The 16,486-nt window shown below is 45.3% G+C and overlaps 1 protein-coding gene and 1 non-coding gene across 4 annotated transcripts in view; one reads left to right on the forward strand and one right to left on the reverse strand.

Annotated features, from left to right (window-relative positions):
• Positions 1-908: 908 nt before the first annotated feature.
• On the reverse strand, positions 909-1,040 carry LOC129690244 (small nucleolar RNA SNORA24). Its single transcript, XR_008722251.1, has one exon. It is a non-coding gene; the product is annotated as a small nucleolar RNA SNORA24 (small nucleolar RNA).
• A 12,772-nt stretch (positions 1,041-13,812) lies between these two features.
• Rprd1a (regulation of nuclear pre-mRNA domain containing 1A) overlaps positions 13,813-16,486 on the forward strand; it is a 46,018-nt gene continuing 43,344 nt past the window's right edge. For all 3 annotated transcript variants that reach the window (XR_008722217.1, XM_055625477.1, XM_055625478.1), the window contains exon 1: positions 13,813-14,032. Coding sequence is in view for 2 of the 3 variants with exons in the window: in XM_055625477.1 (XP_055481452.1) it covers positions 13,882-14,032 (151 nt within the window). In the remaining variant the exon portion in view is untranslated. The remainder of the gene's footprint in view (positions 14,033-16,486) is intronic.

A 16,486-nucleotide genomic window follows, 5' to 3' on the forward strand; every position in this document is an offset into this window, starting at 1 on the left:
CTCACAGATATCCATGAGGGTGATTAATACAAACTGTTTTTAGCTCAACTGGGGCGGGCAGCCTGACCATAGATATCCCAAGTGGGTGACACAGCTAGGATTTTTCAGTAATTTTCCAGTTTCTCATCTGGCCTTTAGAGTTTTACAAAACAGTGGTGTCTCACAAAATGGCGTTAGCTATGTTTAACTTAGGGTGAAGCAGGGGTCTTTCACACTTATAACTTATTAAAGTCTACTGCAATCTTCTAAATAATTCCCCTTAACTCTCCAGACAGCCCAACAATATTGACCTTATTGGCTCTGTATTGCACATGAATGAAATTCCACGAGCTCATTTGCTATCGTGAAATGCCCAGGCTGTGTCAATGCCACAGACAGGGCTCAGATTCCTGCCTACTTATTCCCCAAGCTGAAAAAAAAATTGGGAATTTAGATAAGGCACCCTTATCTTGAGAGAGACTTCCTGCTTTAAAACCTGATTTTCTTCTCTCTCATTTCTTTTGAGCCGTGGATCCCTCCATTGGAAAGCCCACATCCTGAGCTGCGAGGGTTCCGCTGAGCGTGGATTTTGTTTTCCCTTCAGTTCCCAGGAAAGTGTGTGGTTCCGAGTAGTGAGGCATAATGTACTTATGAGGTGCAGCTGTCAAACAGGTTGGACTCGCTGGGCTGCATCATAAAACATCAGGCTTTGCACAGATAGAAGCCAGCCTAGAATTTTAGGACTTTGCTAAAAGCATAGCCTGATCATCTGAGATCATTTAGGGACACTGTCAAAAGAAAGAACTACTGTTGAGATGGATTTGCAAAATGGATCCTCACTAAGCTCCTGCTGTGACCAGAGACTTTCTAATAACAGCTCAGAAAAAGCAAGCCAATAACCTGGCATCCCACATGTTTTTAACCATGAAGAATGCCACTTGTGCCAAGTCAGGATCTGATAACAGTTAAATGGTGACAGTGTGGCCAATAAACAAGAACACTGTCTTCTATGCTCGGAAGTTGTTCCAATATGTTACCCAGGCCAGTCTTGAAGTATGGAGGCCAAGCTGGCCTCAAACTTGCAGCAACCTTTCTGCTTCAGCTGCCCCTGCTGAGCTGCCCTGAGGGTATGAGCATCAGAAAGCTTGGCCCTGCCTAACTTGTCTGCCTTGGTGGGCTGAATGAGGGAGAGCTGCCTTACCCTGGCCTTGCCCCTCATCACCTGTGGCAGGTGGGAGAGCTGCCCAGCTGCCAGGTCCTGAGAGCAAGAGAGATGGCTGCTGCTATGTTTTTCAAACTCCTTTATTCACATTTCTTATATCTCTTTCTCCCTAATCTTCCCCAGTGCCTTCCAACACCCCAACACTAGGTAGGAGATAGAAAGTGTTAGTGCCAGAGGGGGCTCATCTCACTTAGTTGCTTCCTGCTGGTTCATCAGGTTCCTTGCAGCCAGTCTAATCCTCATTTCAGGAAATCTCCAACTTCTTGTCTCACTGCATCAACAGCAACCAGGAGTCACAGGGAGGAAGCAGGAGCAGCCTTGTTCTTTCTGGGAGCTCCTCCACACTCTCTGGGCTCTGGCATTTATTCACTCTCCAGAGTCCTCAGATTTAAACTATCTGCAGCTGGCAAAGAGCACCTCTTAGGGACTATACGTGTGGCGGCACACACCTTTAGTCCCAGCACTTGGGAGGCAGGAACAGGCTCATCCCTGTGAGTTCGAGGCCAGCCTGTTCTACAAAGTGAGTCCAGGACAGCCGAACAGCCAAGGCTACACACGGAGAAACCCTGTCTCTAAAAACCGGGGGCTCCTCTCAGAGCCCACATGAGGCAAATAGTTTGGATTATCTGAAGCAGTCCCACATCCCACACCTGGGATTAAAACAAAACCATATTTCTATCCACAGCAGATGGCCCTTCCCCTCACTGGCTGCAGCACTACACCTTGACAGCACAGTAGAGCTGGCCCTGCTGGTATGGGCAAGGGTGAGCCTGCTCCAATGGCATGAGAGCAGAAGAGCTGGCTCTGCCCTAGCTGGCTGTGGCATTAGGTACACTAGCCAGGGCAGTGTTGGTGAGCTCACTCTAGTGAAGTGGCTGTGGGAGAACAGCTACCACTCAGGCCCAGATCCAGGGCTTTGAGTTGGCTCACCCAAACATCTACTCCATCTACAAACTGCTGAAGCACAAGAAGGTGCTGGTCCTACAGATCCAAAGCTGTAGGGTCTCCACGACACAGGGCAACAACAGTATATCCAATAAGTGTTCTGATGAGCATCCAGTATTGACAGTATAGCAGAATTTAGAGGCCGCCAACCAGACTTATTATAATGAACACTTGTAAGAGTAAAGAAGTGGGAAATACTATGACACACTATGGCTTCTATGATGAGATTTTTTTTTTCTTTCTGGGGGTAGGTTGCAGGGGCAGAGGGCAGGTGCAAAGAGATGGGGAGATTAATGGGATTGGGGTGCATGATGTGGAGTTCACAGGAAATCAATAGGAAGTTAAATTTTAAAAAAGAATCATGGGGTGGAATATATTCAATGCACATTACATAGTTGTATGAAAATATCTATATAATACAAAGAAAAAATAATGTTAAGAAATCGGGTGTTAAAGAAGGTGATGGTGGTGCATGCCTTTAATCTCAGCACTTAAAAGCACATGCCTTTAAACCCCAGGCAGAGGAAGGCAGATTTCTATGAGTTCAAGGTTGGCCTGGTCTCTACAAAGTGATTCTAGGACAGCGAGGGATATTACACAGAGAAACCCTGTCTGGAAAAACAAAACAAAAACAAACAAACAAAAAGAAATCAGGTATTTCTCCTATAAAGGCCCAAACAAGGTATTTTATTTGTGATTCGATTCATGATTCTCAGGGTCTCAGATCTCATCTTCCTTTTCTGCCAACAGAACTCAACAGCTGACTCTTCCTGCCTGCAGAAGCATTCTTCCAGGTGCCAAGGTTCCCCACTACCAGCTCTTTTGATGCCGGCGGTTATTCCTTTGGATGTTTGTAGTTGTCCCTTCTCAGTCCCTCAACCTCTGGACATCTGGGGTACCCTGAACTCAGCCCTTGACCTCTATCTGCTTGGTGACTTCACCTAGTCTCACTTGTAGATCCAACTGTCCATACCCACAGTCTCCAAATTATAGCTGCAACCCAGACTGCTCTAAATCCGCCTACCCAACATTGCTGCTTATTGTTGAAAATTTAATAAGAAATCCTGTTGATTTTCTCCCCAAATCTTTGCCCTCCCACTGTCTTCTCTGTCTTTGTTAATGATAACTTCAGCCTTCTGGTTTTAGCTCAGCTAAAGCCCTTAACATCTTTGACCTCTCTGCCTCTCATCTCTGTCCCCATTAGTCAGTCTGGTCTGTTCTACCCTTTTAGACTCACCCAGGGCCTGCTTGAGCCTCCCTTCCCACGCTAGCAGTAATAGCTCTCTGTAGATCTCTGTTGTCCTATGTCCTCAGGGTTCTTTTTGTCAGAACAGATAGAGTGCTTTTGTTTTTAATTAAAATGCCAGATCATGCTGTTCTCCCATCCAAATGCTTTCCAACAACTTGCTGTCTCTCTCAGAGTAAAATCCAAAGCCCTTGCAGGTCCCATGTGATTGTCTGCTTCCGCATGTGTGCCTTATCTTTCTAATGGCCTCCTGTTATTTTCCTCTCTGATTCTAGGCCCCAAGCCTTCTCTGTACCTGCACATCCCGAATTAAGTATGTGGTTCATGCTTCCCTCCTTCAGATCTTGGAATGTCATCTCAGGAAGGCTTTTTCTGGCAAATCAGTTGGAAACTTCTAGAACCCCCCCCTTTCCTGCCTCACTTTGCCTCAAACCAGTAGGCATAAACTGATGTCAGCTATTACACTTGGTATAATTACATAGCTTGTTCTTCATTTCCACATAAGAAAATTTTTCTGAGGAATTTTTGTCTGTTTTAGCCACTGTTGTATTCCCAGTTTCTGGACCATATTAATTGGTGAGAGCAGCTCCATGCCCTCAGGCAAGGACCACCAGGAACAGATAAGCCTGTAGTTCCGAAATAAGAAAGCATGTACAGCAGCGTGCGCCACGGAGAAGTGAATCTGAAGGGCATTCAAGGCACTAGTCTGTCTAGGTGATTGCTACACAGCATTCTAGGAAGTGGGTTTTGTTATTTATATACTGACCTTGCTTGCCTGTGTTTTTACTTAGATTAGACTTAATAAAATTATCATTCTAAAAATATTTATTTAAGCTAGGCATGGTGGTACACACTTTTAAACCCAGAACTCAGGGAGGCAGCGGCACTCTGTGAGTTCGAGGCCAGCCTGGTCTACAAATTGAGTCCAGGACAGCCAAGGCTACACAGAGAACAATAAATAAATAAATAAATATTTATAAATACATAAATATTTGTATTTATAAATACATAAATATTTATTTATTTATGGGCTGGAGACATGGCTCAGCAATTAAGAGCATCTGTTGCTCTTGCAAAGGGTCCTGTTTAGTTCCCAGCACTCTCAAGGTGGCTCACAACTGTCAGGAACTCCAGTTCTGGTGTTCTGTTGCCTTCGTCTGGCCTTCAGGGGCACTGTACTCAGGGGCACACACATTCAGGCAAAACGTCCATATAAATAGAAAGTAAATAAAGGCAAAGTATTAATTTAATATGAAGTAAATCATTTATGCATGTGTTTTGCCTACATGTACATCTGAACACCGCGTGGTGCCAGGAATTGAACCTGGGTCCTCTGCAAGAGCAAGTGCTCTTACAGCTGAAGCTCTCAAGACCTGTTTATTTTGTTTTTTGTACCGCTTTTCAAAGGTCATGGTGTGGCCTTCTCTGGTGTCGATTGTTCTGTGAACGTGTTTTCATTAGGCAAACGTGTGGTCTCTCTGAATACAAGGCCAACTTCTACAGTGAAGGTAGATTCCTTACTTTTCCAACACTGTTGACTAAATGCCTGACAAGCAACTTAAGAGAGGAAGGATTTTATTTGACTCATAGTTGGGAGGCATGCTGTCCATCGTGGTAGACAAGACACCACAGTGTAAAAACAACTTTTACTCTTCTGATGTAATGTTGGCCTCTGTCTGCTAACCTACGTCTAGTCCTGGAAGCTTCTAGCCTCCATACAATCTTTATTTTTAAAGATTTATTTATTTATTATTTATACAGTATTCTGCCTGAGTGTGGGCCATCAGGCCAGAAGAGGGCACCATATCTCATTACAGATGGTAATGGGCCATCACGTGGTTGCTGGGAAGAACATTCTTAACCTCTGAGGCATCTCTCCAGCTCCCAACCTCCACACAATCTTATCATCTGCAAGCCCAGAACTTCAGCTCCTAGCCTCTATCTGCTAAACTAGGCCTAGAATGTTTCCTGACTCTGAGACTTACTGCTGAATAAGCTCACCTTTTCTTGCTCTTTCTGAACTCTTACTGGCTGGTTCAACTCAGCTGTTCTGGCCCAAGCTCCTCTCCAAGCTAACTGATTCCATCTGCCTTCTCTCTCAGCCTCTGAATTGCTCTACTTACTTGGCCTCATACTAACTTTCTCAATCTGTTTTAATCCTCTGTCTCCACATTCTTCTTCTTGTTCTGCTTTACCTTTACCTGTGTCTAACTTGTTCTCTCTTCAACCTGTCTCTGTAAAACTATCCCAGGAATATTGCTCCTAACTTCCACAAAGTGAACTGACGCTCAACTCCACTGCACTGACTCTCAACTCACTGATTCAGTCCAACGACCTGAACAGAACTGACTAGAACTCAGAGATCTGGCAGCCTCTTTCTCCTGAGTGCTGGGGGTAAAGGCTGTACCATCACATATCCACACCTGGACCTGAAACTTGCTCTATACCAAGCTAGCCTTGAACTCAGAGATTTGCTTGCTTTTGTCTCCTAGGATTAAAGTCCTGTCTATATTCCAGCTAGATCACACAGACCCAGAAGATCTTTAGATATGATCTCTTGCCAGAGCAGCTATGTTCTGAATTAGAATTCCTCTACACCACAGCTCATGGGAGCCAAGCAGAGGGGAGGCCAGAGTTCCAATGGCCTTCTCTTTTGAAGTCTTTCTGGTTTTCTTTGTAGTAACAAGGTTTTTCTTTGTAGAGACAATGTGTCCTGTAGCCCAGGGTGAGCTTAAACTCACTATATAGCCAAGGATGGCCTTGAACCCCTAAACTTTCTCCCTCCATATCCCAGGTTTTGGGTTACAGTAATGTACCACCACAGTGTGTGTGTGTGTGTGTGTGTGTGTGTGTGTGTGTGTGTGTGTGTGTTTTCTTTCCTTTTTGTTTCAATCTAGAATCCCAGGCCATGAAACGGTGCTATCTGTATTCAAGGTGAGTCTTCGCACCTCAGTCAAACCTTTCAAGAGCATCCAGAGGGGTGTCTCTTGGATGACTCCAAATCCATTCAAGCTGACGGTGAAGGTTAACCATCACAGAACGTGAGCTGATAGAGCCTGGCCAGTTCCATATCACAGGTGGGTTTCCTCCCCGTCACATCGAGCTTTGGTAAATGATTGTATGGATGGTTGTACTGTGGCTGTCATACCCACTGAGGTGTCTGGTAAACGAGGTTAGCTCATTTTTTACAGGGAGCAATTAGTGAATAAGCAGCTTCTCGCCTGCATCAGGACTGTAACAAGATATGCCCCTGTGGGAGAGGAATCTGAGTTACTTGCTCGATGGATGTGGTGGCTGGGCTTTTGTAGAAAGGGCTAAGACATTGCAACGGAAGGCTGGACCACAGCGCCTCCTCAGCTTTCTTCATAAAGATCTACCCAAGTTTATTTGGCCTTCCAGAAGCTTCCTGTGGAGTCCCCAGCAAGAACTAACTAGTGGCTACATTAAAATGAAGTGTGTAATGGAAGTTTTGGTTTCTTTGTAAACTCAGTTTTGTTATATCAATATGTTTTTGTTTTAATCCCAAGTGTGGGATTTCACTTGGGCTATAGTTTGTCCAAAGCTGTTAATTGTCTCATGCGGGGCATGGCTTTTGTCAGCTTTTAAAGGCCTTCCACTCGGCTTGGGTGTGGTCTAGGGCTTGGAGGATATAAATTGAGAGCCCAGAAAGAGAAAGTATGGCATGTGGCAAGTAGCAGTTTGGAGCAGACGGATGGAGAGAATCATTTCTGGGCACAGCAGCTGCATTTAATGTTGACGGAGATTGGCATATAGCCCTAAAAAAGCCTATTGACCCCAAACGACCAGGAGAAGTAAAGGAGTCTAAGCCCTCTCTCCCCACTAACCTTCTCCCTCCTACCTAGGGTTGGGAGGTTGGAAGGGATGTTGAGGCCTAAACACCCCAAATAAAGTAGAGTTTTAAAAACGAGCCTTACAAAAGTGGTCCTAGCCCTCAAGAATTATACGCTCATGAAGCAAAGCCAGATATAGAAGCAATGCAGGGCAGTTCATCTGGACAGCTTTGAATGAGTCCTCCTCACTGGTGGTACCCCACAGCATGCCAGCCAGAAGACCTCAGACTGTGGTGTCCACTTGGCAATGTCACAAGGACAAGGGCAACACTTTGCTGCTTACAGCAGTTAGAAACCATGATGCTGTTAACCCACAATACCACCTCCAATTTTGTATGCTTCTGCAATGGTAACAAAACACCCAAGACTGCATAATTCATAGAAAATAGAAGTTTATTCAGTCCAGATTCAGAGATACGGGAATTTAAAAGCATGCTCTGGATATGGTAAGGGCCTTATTGTGGAATGATGACACGATAGGGAGTGTCAAATGACAAACCAAACCAAACATGGAAGCTTGCCTCACTTGCCAGGGACCAGCCTCAGTGAACTGTTGGTCTCAAGATTGGGAGGATTGGATTGGCGCTAGAGAAAATCACTTCATACACAAAGGGCAGGTCCAAGCTGATAGATGACTCATTTCAAGAGACTGTTCCCAGTGGCAGTTTCTTTGGTGTCTGGTGTCTGCTCATGATCTCTTTTTTCCTGCTCTGGAGGAGAGAGTCAATCCCAGTCTTTTAGTGTTAAATCATTTCCTTATATTTTTTTTTCTACATGATCAAAAACCTTTTTGTCTTTCCCTAGAACATTGGCTTTTCCCCAAAGACCCACATATGAGAATAAACAGAATATAGCAAGCTGTACTCTGCATACACAGTACAATGATTCCATTGCAAGCAAGCATATTTAATCATTAACTCAGTGCTTCTCTCAGACAAATCTTCACATCATAGGTCATCTGGGCAAAATCTTGTGGTTAAAATAAGTGGCATAAGAACAAAGCAGTGATAAACAAAATAAACATTTTTATTTCTCAGCTGCTGTTTGTAGCTGAGCAAGTTCTTTCTGGGCTCTGTCTAAACATCTTTTGGAATAGGAGTGATCTTTCAGAGGGTCTCTAGCCCCCCTCCTCACAAACCATACACAGCTCCTGTAATCTCCTTATCCTATCCCAAGGAGTCATGTTCATGTGACCAAGTTTTTCTAGAAAAGGAAGTTAATATGGGTCCAGTAGTTTCTCTAGGGTCTAATTTCTTTCTGACTGCAGCAATCTGGGGGCTAAGTGTGGAAACTCAAGCAATTCCTGATATCATTTGCTATCCTTGGGGGGGGGGGGGCTTGATGTGTAAAGGTTAGGCAGGGAATTGATAATTATTGAGGCTGGTGATGGACATAAGGAAGTTTGTTGTATTTCTGTTGTTTTATATATTTTAGTTTATTTTTATTTAAAAAAAAATATCTTACTACAGGCTGTCCCCAAACTTGTGATCCTTCTGCCTCAGTCTTTGGCATACTGAGATTAAGGGGGTGTGCGCTACGCTCAGCAGCTTCATTTAACTTTGTGCATTCTTGGAATTTTTAATAAGAAGAATTCATAAGGAAGGTGTGGTCTTGTTGGAGGAAGAGTGTCACTAGTTGGACTTTGGGTTCTCAGAAGCCCAGGCCAGGCCAGTGGCTCTCTTTCTTTCTTTTGCCTGCTGAACTGGATGTGGAACACTCTTCTCCCCCTCCAACACCATGTCTTCCTGAGTTCTGCCATGCTTTCCGCCATGACAATAATGGACTACACCTTTGAACTGTAAGCCAGCCCCAAGAGTTGTCCTGGTCATAGAGTCTCTTCACAGCAATAGAAACCCTAAGACATACCTCTTTTCTCTTTTATCTATATTTAGTAAACACAAAATTCCTCATAGGGGGCTGGAGAGAAGGCTCAGAGGTTAAGATCGCTGTCTTCTTCCAAAGGCCATGAGTTCAATTCCCAGCAACTCCATGATGGCTCATAAACATCTACAGTGAGATCTGGTGTCCTCTTCTGGCACGCAGGCAGAACACTGTATAAATAATACACAGAACAAATATTTTTAAAAAGAGATTCCTCATAGTAATTTGGGTTAATTAAAATTTGAGGAATGTAGTGGGGCAGCGGTGGCGCAGGCCTTTAATTCTAGCACTTCAGAGGCTCTGAGTTTGAGGCCAGCCTGGTCTACAGAGTGAGTTCAAGAAAAGCCAAGGCTACACAGAGAAACCCTGTCTCAAAACAAAACAGAATGAAACAAAACAAAAATAAAACAAAAAATTAAAAAGAACAATAATAACAAAAGGAATATGGCTGGAGGTGTACCTCATGCAGGAAGCCCTGGGCTCAACACTCAGCACCCAATAAATAAATAAGTGATAAAGTGGGAAGTTGTTAGTTAATAGGCATTCCCACTGGCCTGCTCTCAGGGACCTAGCAGCAGCTTACATGATCATCTGCCGCAGCTAGGTTCACAGGTATGCTAGGTGCTGCATATAGAAGGACCCTTAGCCACCCCACATCTCTCTGCCCTTTCTGTCCTCCCTCGCATCTCTCTCCTTGTCTTCTCTCAGTCTCTTTTCATCTCTCGTCTCTCTCGTTTCTTCTCTGTCTCCTTGTCTCCCTGTCAGTCTGCTTGCCTGCCTCTGTCTCTCCCTCATGTCCCCACTCTGAGAAATCCTTTTGTATTCTCTCCTTCTCCAAATATTACATTAGATTTGTTGGGTGGTGTAATTTTGCAAGGGGCATACCTTAGCATGGACCTGTCAAAGGTACCCTACCACTGTTGCTCGAATTTTATCCTATCACACATAAATTTACATAAAAAATTCTTAATTAAACATTTATTTATTTATTTATTATGCATATAGTGTTCTGCCTGCATGCACATGTACAAGCCAGAAGAGGGCACCAGATCTCATTATAGGGGGTTGTGAGCAACCAAGTAGTTGCTGGGAATTGAATTCAGGACCTTTGGAAGAGCAGCCAGTGCTCTTAACCTCTGAGCCATCTCTCCTGCCCCAAATTTGCTTTTTTAAAAAAGTTAATTTCATCCTCCTTTTAGTACTGAGGCAAAATTCACATAGCAAGGAATTAACTATTTGCTTTCATTTTTTTAATTAACCGCCTTTAAGCATGCTAGCCAGCGGTGTTTAGTACATCAAGATTCCAGTGTAGTCATCAGTTCTATCTAGTTCCAGGATATTTTCATCAATCCAAAAAGAAGCCCATCCCCCAAACCCTATGGCCACCATTTTCTATTTCTGGGCTAACCTATTCTTGATGTTTCATGTAAATAAAATAAAAAAATATACAGTCTTTTTTGCATCTGTCTTCTTTTTGTTAGAATTGTGGTTTTTGTTTTGTTTTGAAATAGGCTCTCATTGTGTATCCCTTCTTGACCTGGAACTCACAGAGAGCCACTTACCTCTGCCTCCCAGGTGCTGGGATTAAAGGCATGTACCACCAGTCATGGCTTATGTGTTTTGTTTGACAGGGTCTTACTTTGTAGTCTAGCTTTGCCTGTAATATATTACATAGCCCATTCTTAAATTCATGATCCTCTTACCACAGCAGTGCAAATATTTGGAATACAGGCCTGCCTCATTGTAACAGGCCTCCAGACCTTAGCACAACTGGCTCCATGATGGAAGTGCCATTCAGGCCATAAAATTCAGCATGCAGACATTGTCATCTACTGAAATGAAAACAAAGGACTAATCCATCAAAGTCCTTAGTTCTGGGAAAGTCTCTAAATGTACTAACCTTGCATTTTGGCTTTTATAATTTCACTTCTGGCTAACTGATCTTGTAAACTGAAGTATGTCAACCCAGGACATGAGTTTTGTGTTTAAAACCTCACCCTGAGAAAGGATCTTGTTACACTGTGATCCTGAACACCCAGTGTAGTAGCTTGCAAGCTAAGAAAGACTTTCAGTTGGCTTAAACTTGTGTCTGAGTAGCCTTCTCCAGTGGACATCCCAGATTACCACCACATTCAGCAAGCTTTCTATGAATACAAATCATCTTACCTCTTCATCACTAATTTGTGGTTAAGAGATGAAGACATAGCATACCACACGCCTTTAATCTTAGCACTCAGAAGGCAGAGGCAGGCGATCTCTGTTGAGTTCAAGGCCAGCCTGGTCTACATAGTGAGAGTTATGGACAGACAGGGCTGTATAGAGAGAACTTGTCCAGAAAAAAAAAAAAAAAAAAAAAAAAGACAAATTAAAAAAAAAGCCAGTTATAGTGGTGCATGCCTTTAATCCCACCATTTGGGAGGCAGAAGCAGGTAGATCTCTTTGAGTTAGAGTTTTTTCCAAATGCAACTGTTGAACATGTAGTGTTTTCTTCCAGAGCATTTGTCATGATTGCTTAAGTACATCTCAATTCATATAAAATATATATTAAAAAAAAAAAACCCTTGGTATGGTGATGCACACCTTTAATCTAGCACTCAGAAGGCATAGGCCAATGAATCTCTTTGAGTTCAAAGGTGGTCTGGGCTAGGTAGCACGTTCCAGGACAGCCAGAGATACATAATGAGATCCTATCTCAAAAAACAAAACACTTTTTAAAAAGGTGATGAATTGTACTTTATTTATTTGTTTACAATTTAAACAAGCAGATCCGTTCTCTCCATCTTTCAAGTTTCTACTGAACGTTGTGATGTGCATGCTTCACAGCACAGCTGTTTACCTGCAGTGCCAAGTTCCTCTGTTACACAAAACAGAACAGCTGGAGCACAGCGCCTGGTGCGGATTACTGTCAGTCTGGCTGCTCTGCTGTTGTTAGCAGAGCAGGCTAACCACCACTACAAGGCCCACCACGGATGCATTTTTCCCCTATGTTCCTTAGGTTTTCAGTGAATTGTATTTCTTTTTAATGGAATTCTTGGTCTTGAATCTGATACAAACAGCTGACAGTAAACTTCCCTGTTGAGGTTGAAGATGTTGCACAGAAATATTGGGCAGCTTCCTGAGGGTAAGAAAATGCCAGCACCTGCTCCTTTATAATGTAAGCATGAATCCCATCAGTATGTGTATTGCCAGGCTACATACACACCCCCTACATCACACACACACACATACACACACACACAGAGTGAACAGCTTGGTGAAGTCAAAGCCTTCAGGGTCTGGGTGTTCTTACATGTGTGCAGAGCACAAAAACTCAGGAAGGTCACGGCACTGGGCCTCCTTTGGTGGCACACTGTGGCCTCCTTTTGCACCCTCTTGCCTGGGAACAGGAATAACTTGTAGTAGTTAGCATTGAGAACACAAAGCACCTTTCAGTTCCCGAGCTTGTGGAATTCAAGACACGTGGAGTATCAGGAAAAGCAAGTACCGAGGAGAGGGCTTGCCCCAGGCAGGCCACAGAGCAATGGTGACACTCTTGAAAAGGTAACAATTACTCAAAACTGGCAATAGCTGAATCTGGAAAAGAAAAGAAAAAAAACAAAACAGTCAAATCTTGTCGACCCCTTGGGGTTATTCTGGTTCTTCTTTGATTAAAAAAAACTTATTTTATTTTTATGTGTTGTGCATGCATACAGTTTCCTAGGCAGCCAGAAGAGGGTGTTAGATTCTCTTGAGCTGGGGTTACAAAAGGTTGTGAGCTACCCTGTGTAGGTGCTGGCAATTGAAACAAAGTCCTCTGCAAAAGCAATAAACACTCTTAATATCAGAGCCATTTCTCCAGTCTCCAATCCCCTTTTTTGAGACACGGTCTTATTATCCTAAGCTGGTCTCAAACTTGCAATATAGCTGAGGCTGAACTTAAATTTTTGATCCTTCTGCCCCCATCTCCTAAGTGCTGAGATTGTAGGCATGGGATAGCAGAAGGCCGGGTCTTGGGGAAGGAGCTCAGAACTGCCTGCACGCTAGGCTGCTGGTCAAGAGCTCTACCAACTGAGCGAGGGAGCAGCATTTGTATGTTTGCTTATTTAATTACCGTACTGAGGTTTGAACACAGGGCTTTGTGTATGCTAGGCAAGTGTACGACTGGGCTACAACCTCAGCCCTGTTTGGTTTTAGACAGGGTCATCTGTATTACCTAAGCTGGCCCCCAACACCTGGCGGTTGTCACCGGCAGGATTATGCGGTAATGTAATCGATCATGCAAGTTGTCCTCCAAAGTGGCTGCATCAATTTATATCAACACACAAACCTGCTCAGAGATCTGTCATCACTGTTAACGCAGCAGAGCAGTTTTCCCCAGAAACAAGGCAGACTACTCAGAAAGCCCAGTACGACTCCCAGGAGTCCTGGCCCCGCCCCAGGATGCCGGCCCCGCCCCACTCTGCCCGCCCCCGCCCCCTTTCTTCCCACTCGCCTAGTTCCTGCCTCTTCCGCTCGGTTCCTCCCTCCCACTCCCACCTCCAGGCGGCGTACGCTTTCCCAGGGAGAGCAGCGCGAGGGGCTGGGCCTGATGCGTGACGTCACTGCCGGCCGGGCGCCATCTTGCTAGATCGCGACCGGCCTCGGACTCCGGGGTGGCAGTGGTGAGAGGGCGTGGGGAAGGGTGGGGTGTGGGGGCGAGGCGGCGACGAGGGCGGCGACACTCCCCTCCTCTCGGCTCCACGGCGTGGGACGCGCGGCGCGAAAGTGGTTTCGGAGGGATGTCCGCCTTCTCCGAGGCGGCGCTGGAGAAGAAGCTGTCCGAGTTGAGCAACTCGCAGCAGAGCGTGCAGACCCTGTCCCTGTGGCTCATCCACCATCGCAAACACTCGCGGCCCATCGTCACGGTGTGGGAGCGGGAGCTGCGCAAAGGTGAGCGGCCGCGCGCGTCCTGCCCCGGGCTCCCCAGTGCCTGCCCCGCGGCTCCTGGCTCCCCTGGACCCGGGTCCTCCTCCAGGCTCCCCGCTCTTTCCCTGGGTTCTTAGCTTCCCATCTCCAACTCCGTGCGCCGGCTTCCCGAGTTGCGTCCCGGCTCCCCAGCTTTCCCCAGGTTCTTGGTGGGTTCTCGGGCCGGACTCCCTTTCTCCCCACGCGGTCTCCCTACCCCAGGTTCCCGGCGATCTGGTCCGGAGTCTCCTGTTACCTGCCCCAGACTTGCCGCTTTCCACTCCGGGCTCCCGGCGTCTGGCGCCGGCTCCCGGCCCCCTGCATCCTGCGTCCTTTCCCCGGCTCCCGGCATTGTCCTTTGCATTCCGTGAACCACCCGACTTTCTGGTGGTACTGTCAGGCGTCGCGGTCTCCTGGCGCTAGGCTTTCCCCGCTGGCCCTGCGCGACCCTCCCGCGCTCCCTGCATCCCCGCCGCGGCTCGTGAGTGCTGTCGCGGGGTCAGCCGCCCCGGGGAGTAGTGTGAACCCGCTCTTGGTTCACCACGCCTCCTACCGAACCGGTGCTTGGCCCGCATAAATAATCAAAAAGTTCCACAATCTAACGCCGGATCAGCGTCGAGAGCTTTAGGCCCCGCACCCGCCTAGAGCCCGAAATTCCCTCAGTCGGCATTTTCCTCATCCTGTAGTTTTTCATGGACAGTAGGAGAAGGAAAGATGTGTGGAGTTGGGAGTTGTGCCCTTTCAATGATAAGTCAGTCTGCTCATGTATTACCAATACAGATATGTCAGCTTTTGAACCGCGAGTCTAGAGATAGGTGATGCGGAGAAAAGAGCCCCTTCTTGGTAGCAAAAAGGGTCCTGGCTGGCGAATTTCTTTGTAGCGTTTGGATTGCAGATGTTTTACCAGAAAATGATGGGACTTAGTAACCTAAGGACACTTTAGTTCGGCGTCTTTGTTTTTACAAAATATTTAATAGTGATTTCCAAAGCGAAGTGAACTTTTTTTTTTTTTTTTTGAACAGATGTCTTTTGCTCACTACCACGCAAAATATTTAGCTCATTCCTGTTGAGAATGAACTATTTGTAAAGAGCTAGTTTGTGTTAGACCCACGGCGGGGGGGGAGGGACGGGTTGCCCGTTGTGGTGGTACCCACCATTAATCTTCGCGTACAGGGGCTCTGAGTTCGAGGTCATTCTGATCTCCAAACGAGTGCCAGGTCAGCCAGGGCTATGTAGCACATAGTGAGATTCCGACTTTTTCCATTGGCTGTCCTTGCTTTTGTAGGCCTTAACAGCTATCGCACCTGCTTCTGCCTCCCTGAGTGCTAGGATTAAAGGCTGTATCTTAATTCTCTCTGCCATTTATTTATTTATTTGTTTGTTTGTTTTTAATTTTTGTTTTTGTTTTCCCAGACAGTTCTGTTCCTGTAGACCAGGCTGGCCTCGAACTCAAAAAGATCCGATTGCCTCTCCTCCCAAATGCCAGGATTAAGGGCGTGCACCACCACAACTGGCTGTATCTTAATTCTTAAGTCATTGACTAGTACCACTGTTCTTTATTGTTTCAGTCATCTGCATGGATTTCATATAAAGTGTCTGTCTGAACTTTAACTTGTTTTTATTACATTAAGAATTAGTTTTACATTATGAATTAGTATGATTGTAATGTATGTGTGTAATCTATTTGTGTACCTGGTGTGCACGGATTCCAGATGAGCGCTTTGAATTCCCTAGAATTGGAGTTACAAGTAGTTGTGGGCCTACTGAGTATTGGGGACTGAATACTCAAAATTGCAGGAACCCAGGTCCTCTGCAAGAGCAGCAAGTGTCCTCTGCAAGAAGAGCAAATGTCCTTCTGAGCCATCTCTCCAGCCCCCTTTTTTACATTTATTGTCTGTGTGTACTTACTTAGACATGGTTACATGTGGAGATCAGATTGTCTTGTGTGTTTGCTGTGATTAAGAAGATATCAAATTTTAGAAAAAATTGAGCTAAACTGTTCTGATTTTTGGGTTGGTTTCCAATTAGGTTTTCAGCTCAGGATCAAAAGCTTTGAGAAACACCAATAGGGCCTGGAAAGTAGTTGCAGATTTTAAGAAGTCAGGAATTTCAGTCAGCAATGTTTTTTTGACCATGCAACCAGCACTGGGAGGAGACAGTAGGAAATCAATATAAAAGGGACAGTATTGTTTATATTCTTTTTGCATGAAGAAACCTGAAAAGTTCAGTAAGTGACATTTAGTAATTAGGGAAAAAAAAATAGACCAGTGGTACCAATGGTTGATTAGTTTGGCAATTAAAAATATGTTAAGACTGGGTGGGGCGTCATGGCTTGTTCCTAGCACTTGGGAGGCAGAGGCAGGTGGATCTCTGAGCTTGAGGCCAGCCTTGTCTACAGAGAAAGTACAGGGCAGCCCGGCCTATTTCACAGAGAAACCC

Source organism: Psammomys obesus, unplaced genomic scaffold (assembly GCF_907164565.1).
Source record: "Psammomys obesus unplaced genomic scaffold, mPsaObe1.curated_primary_1811, whole genome shotgun sequence".
In the NCBI taxonomy this organism is placed as follows: Eukaryota; Metazoa; Chordata; class Mammalia; order Rodentia; family Muridae; genus Psammomys; species Psammomys obesus.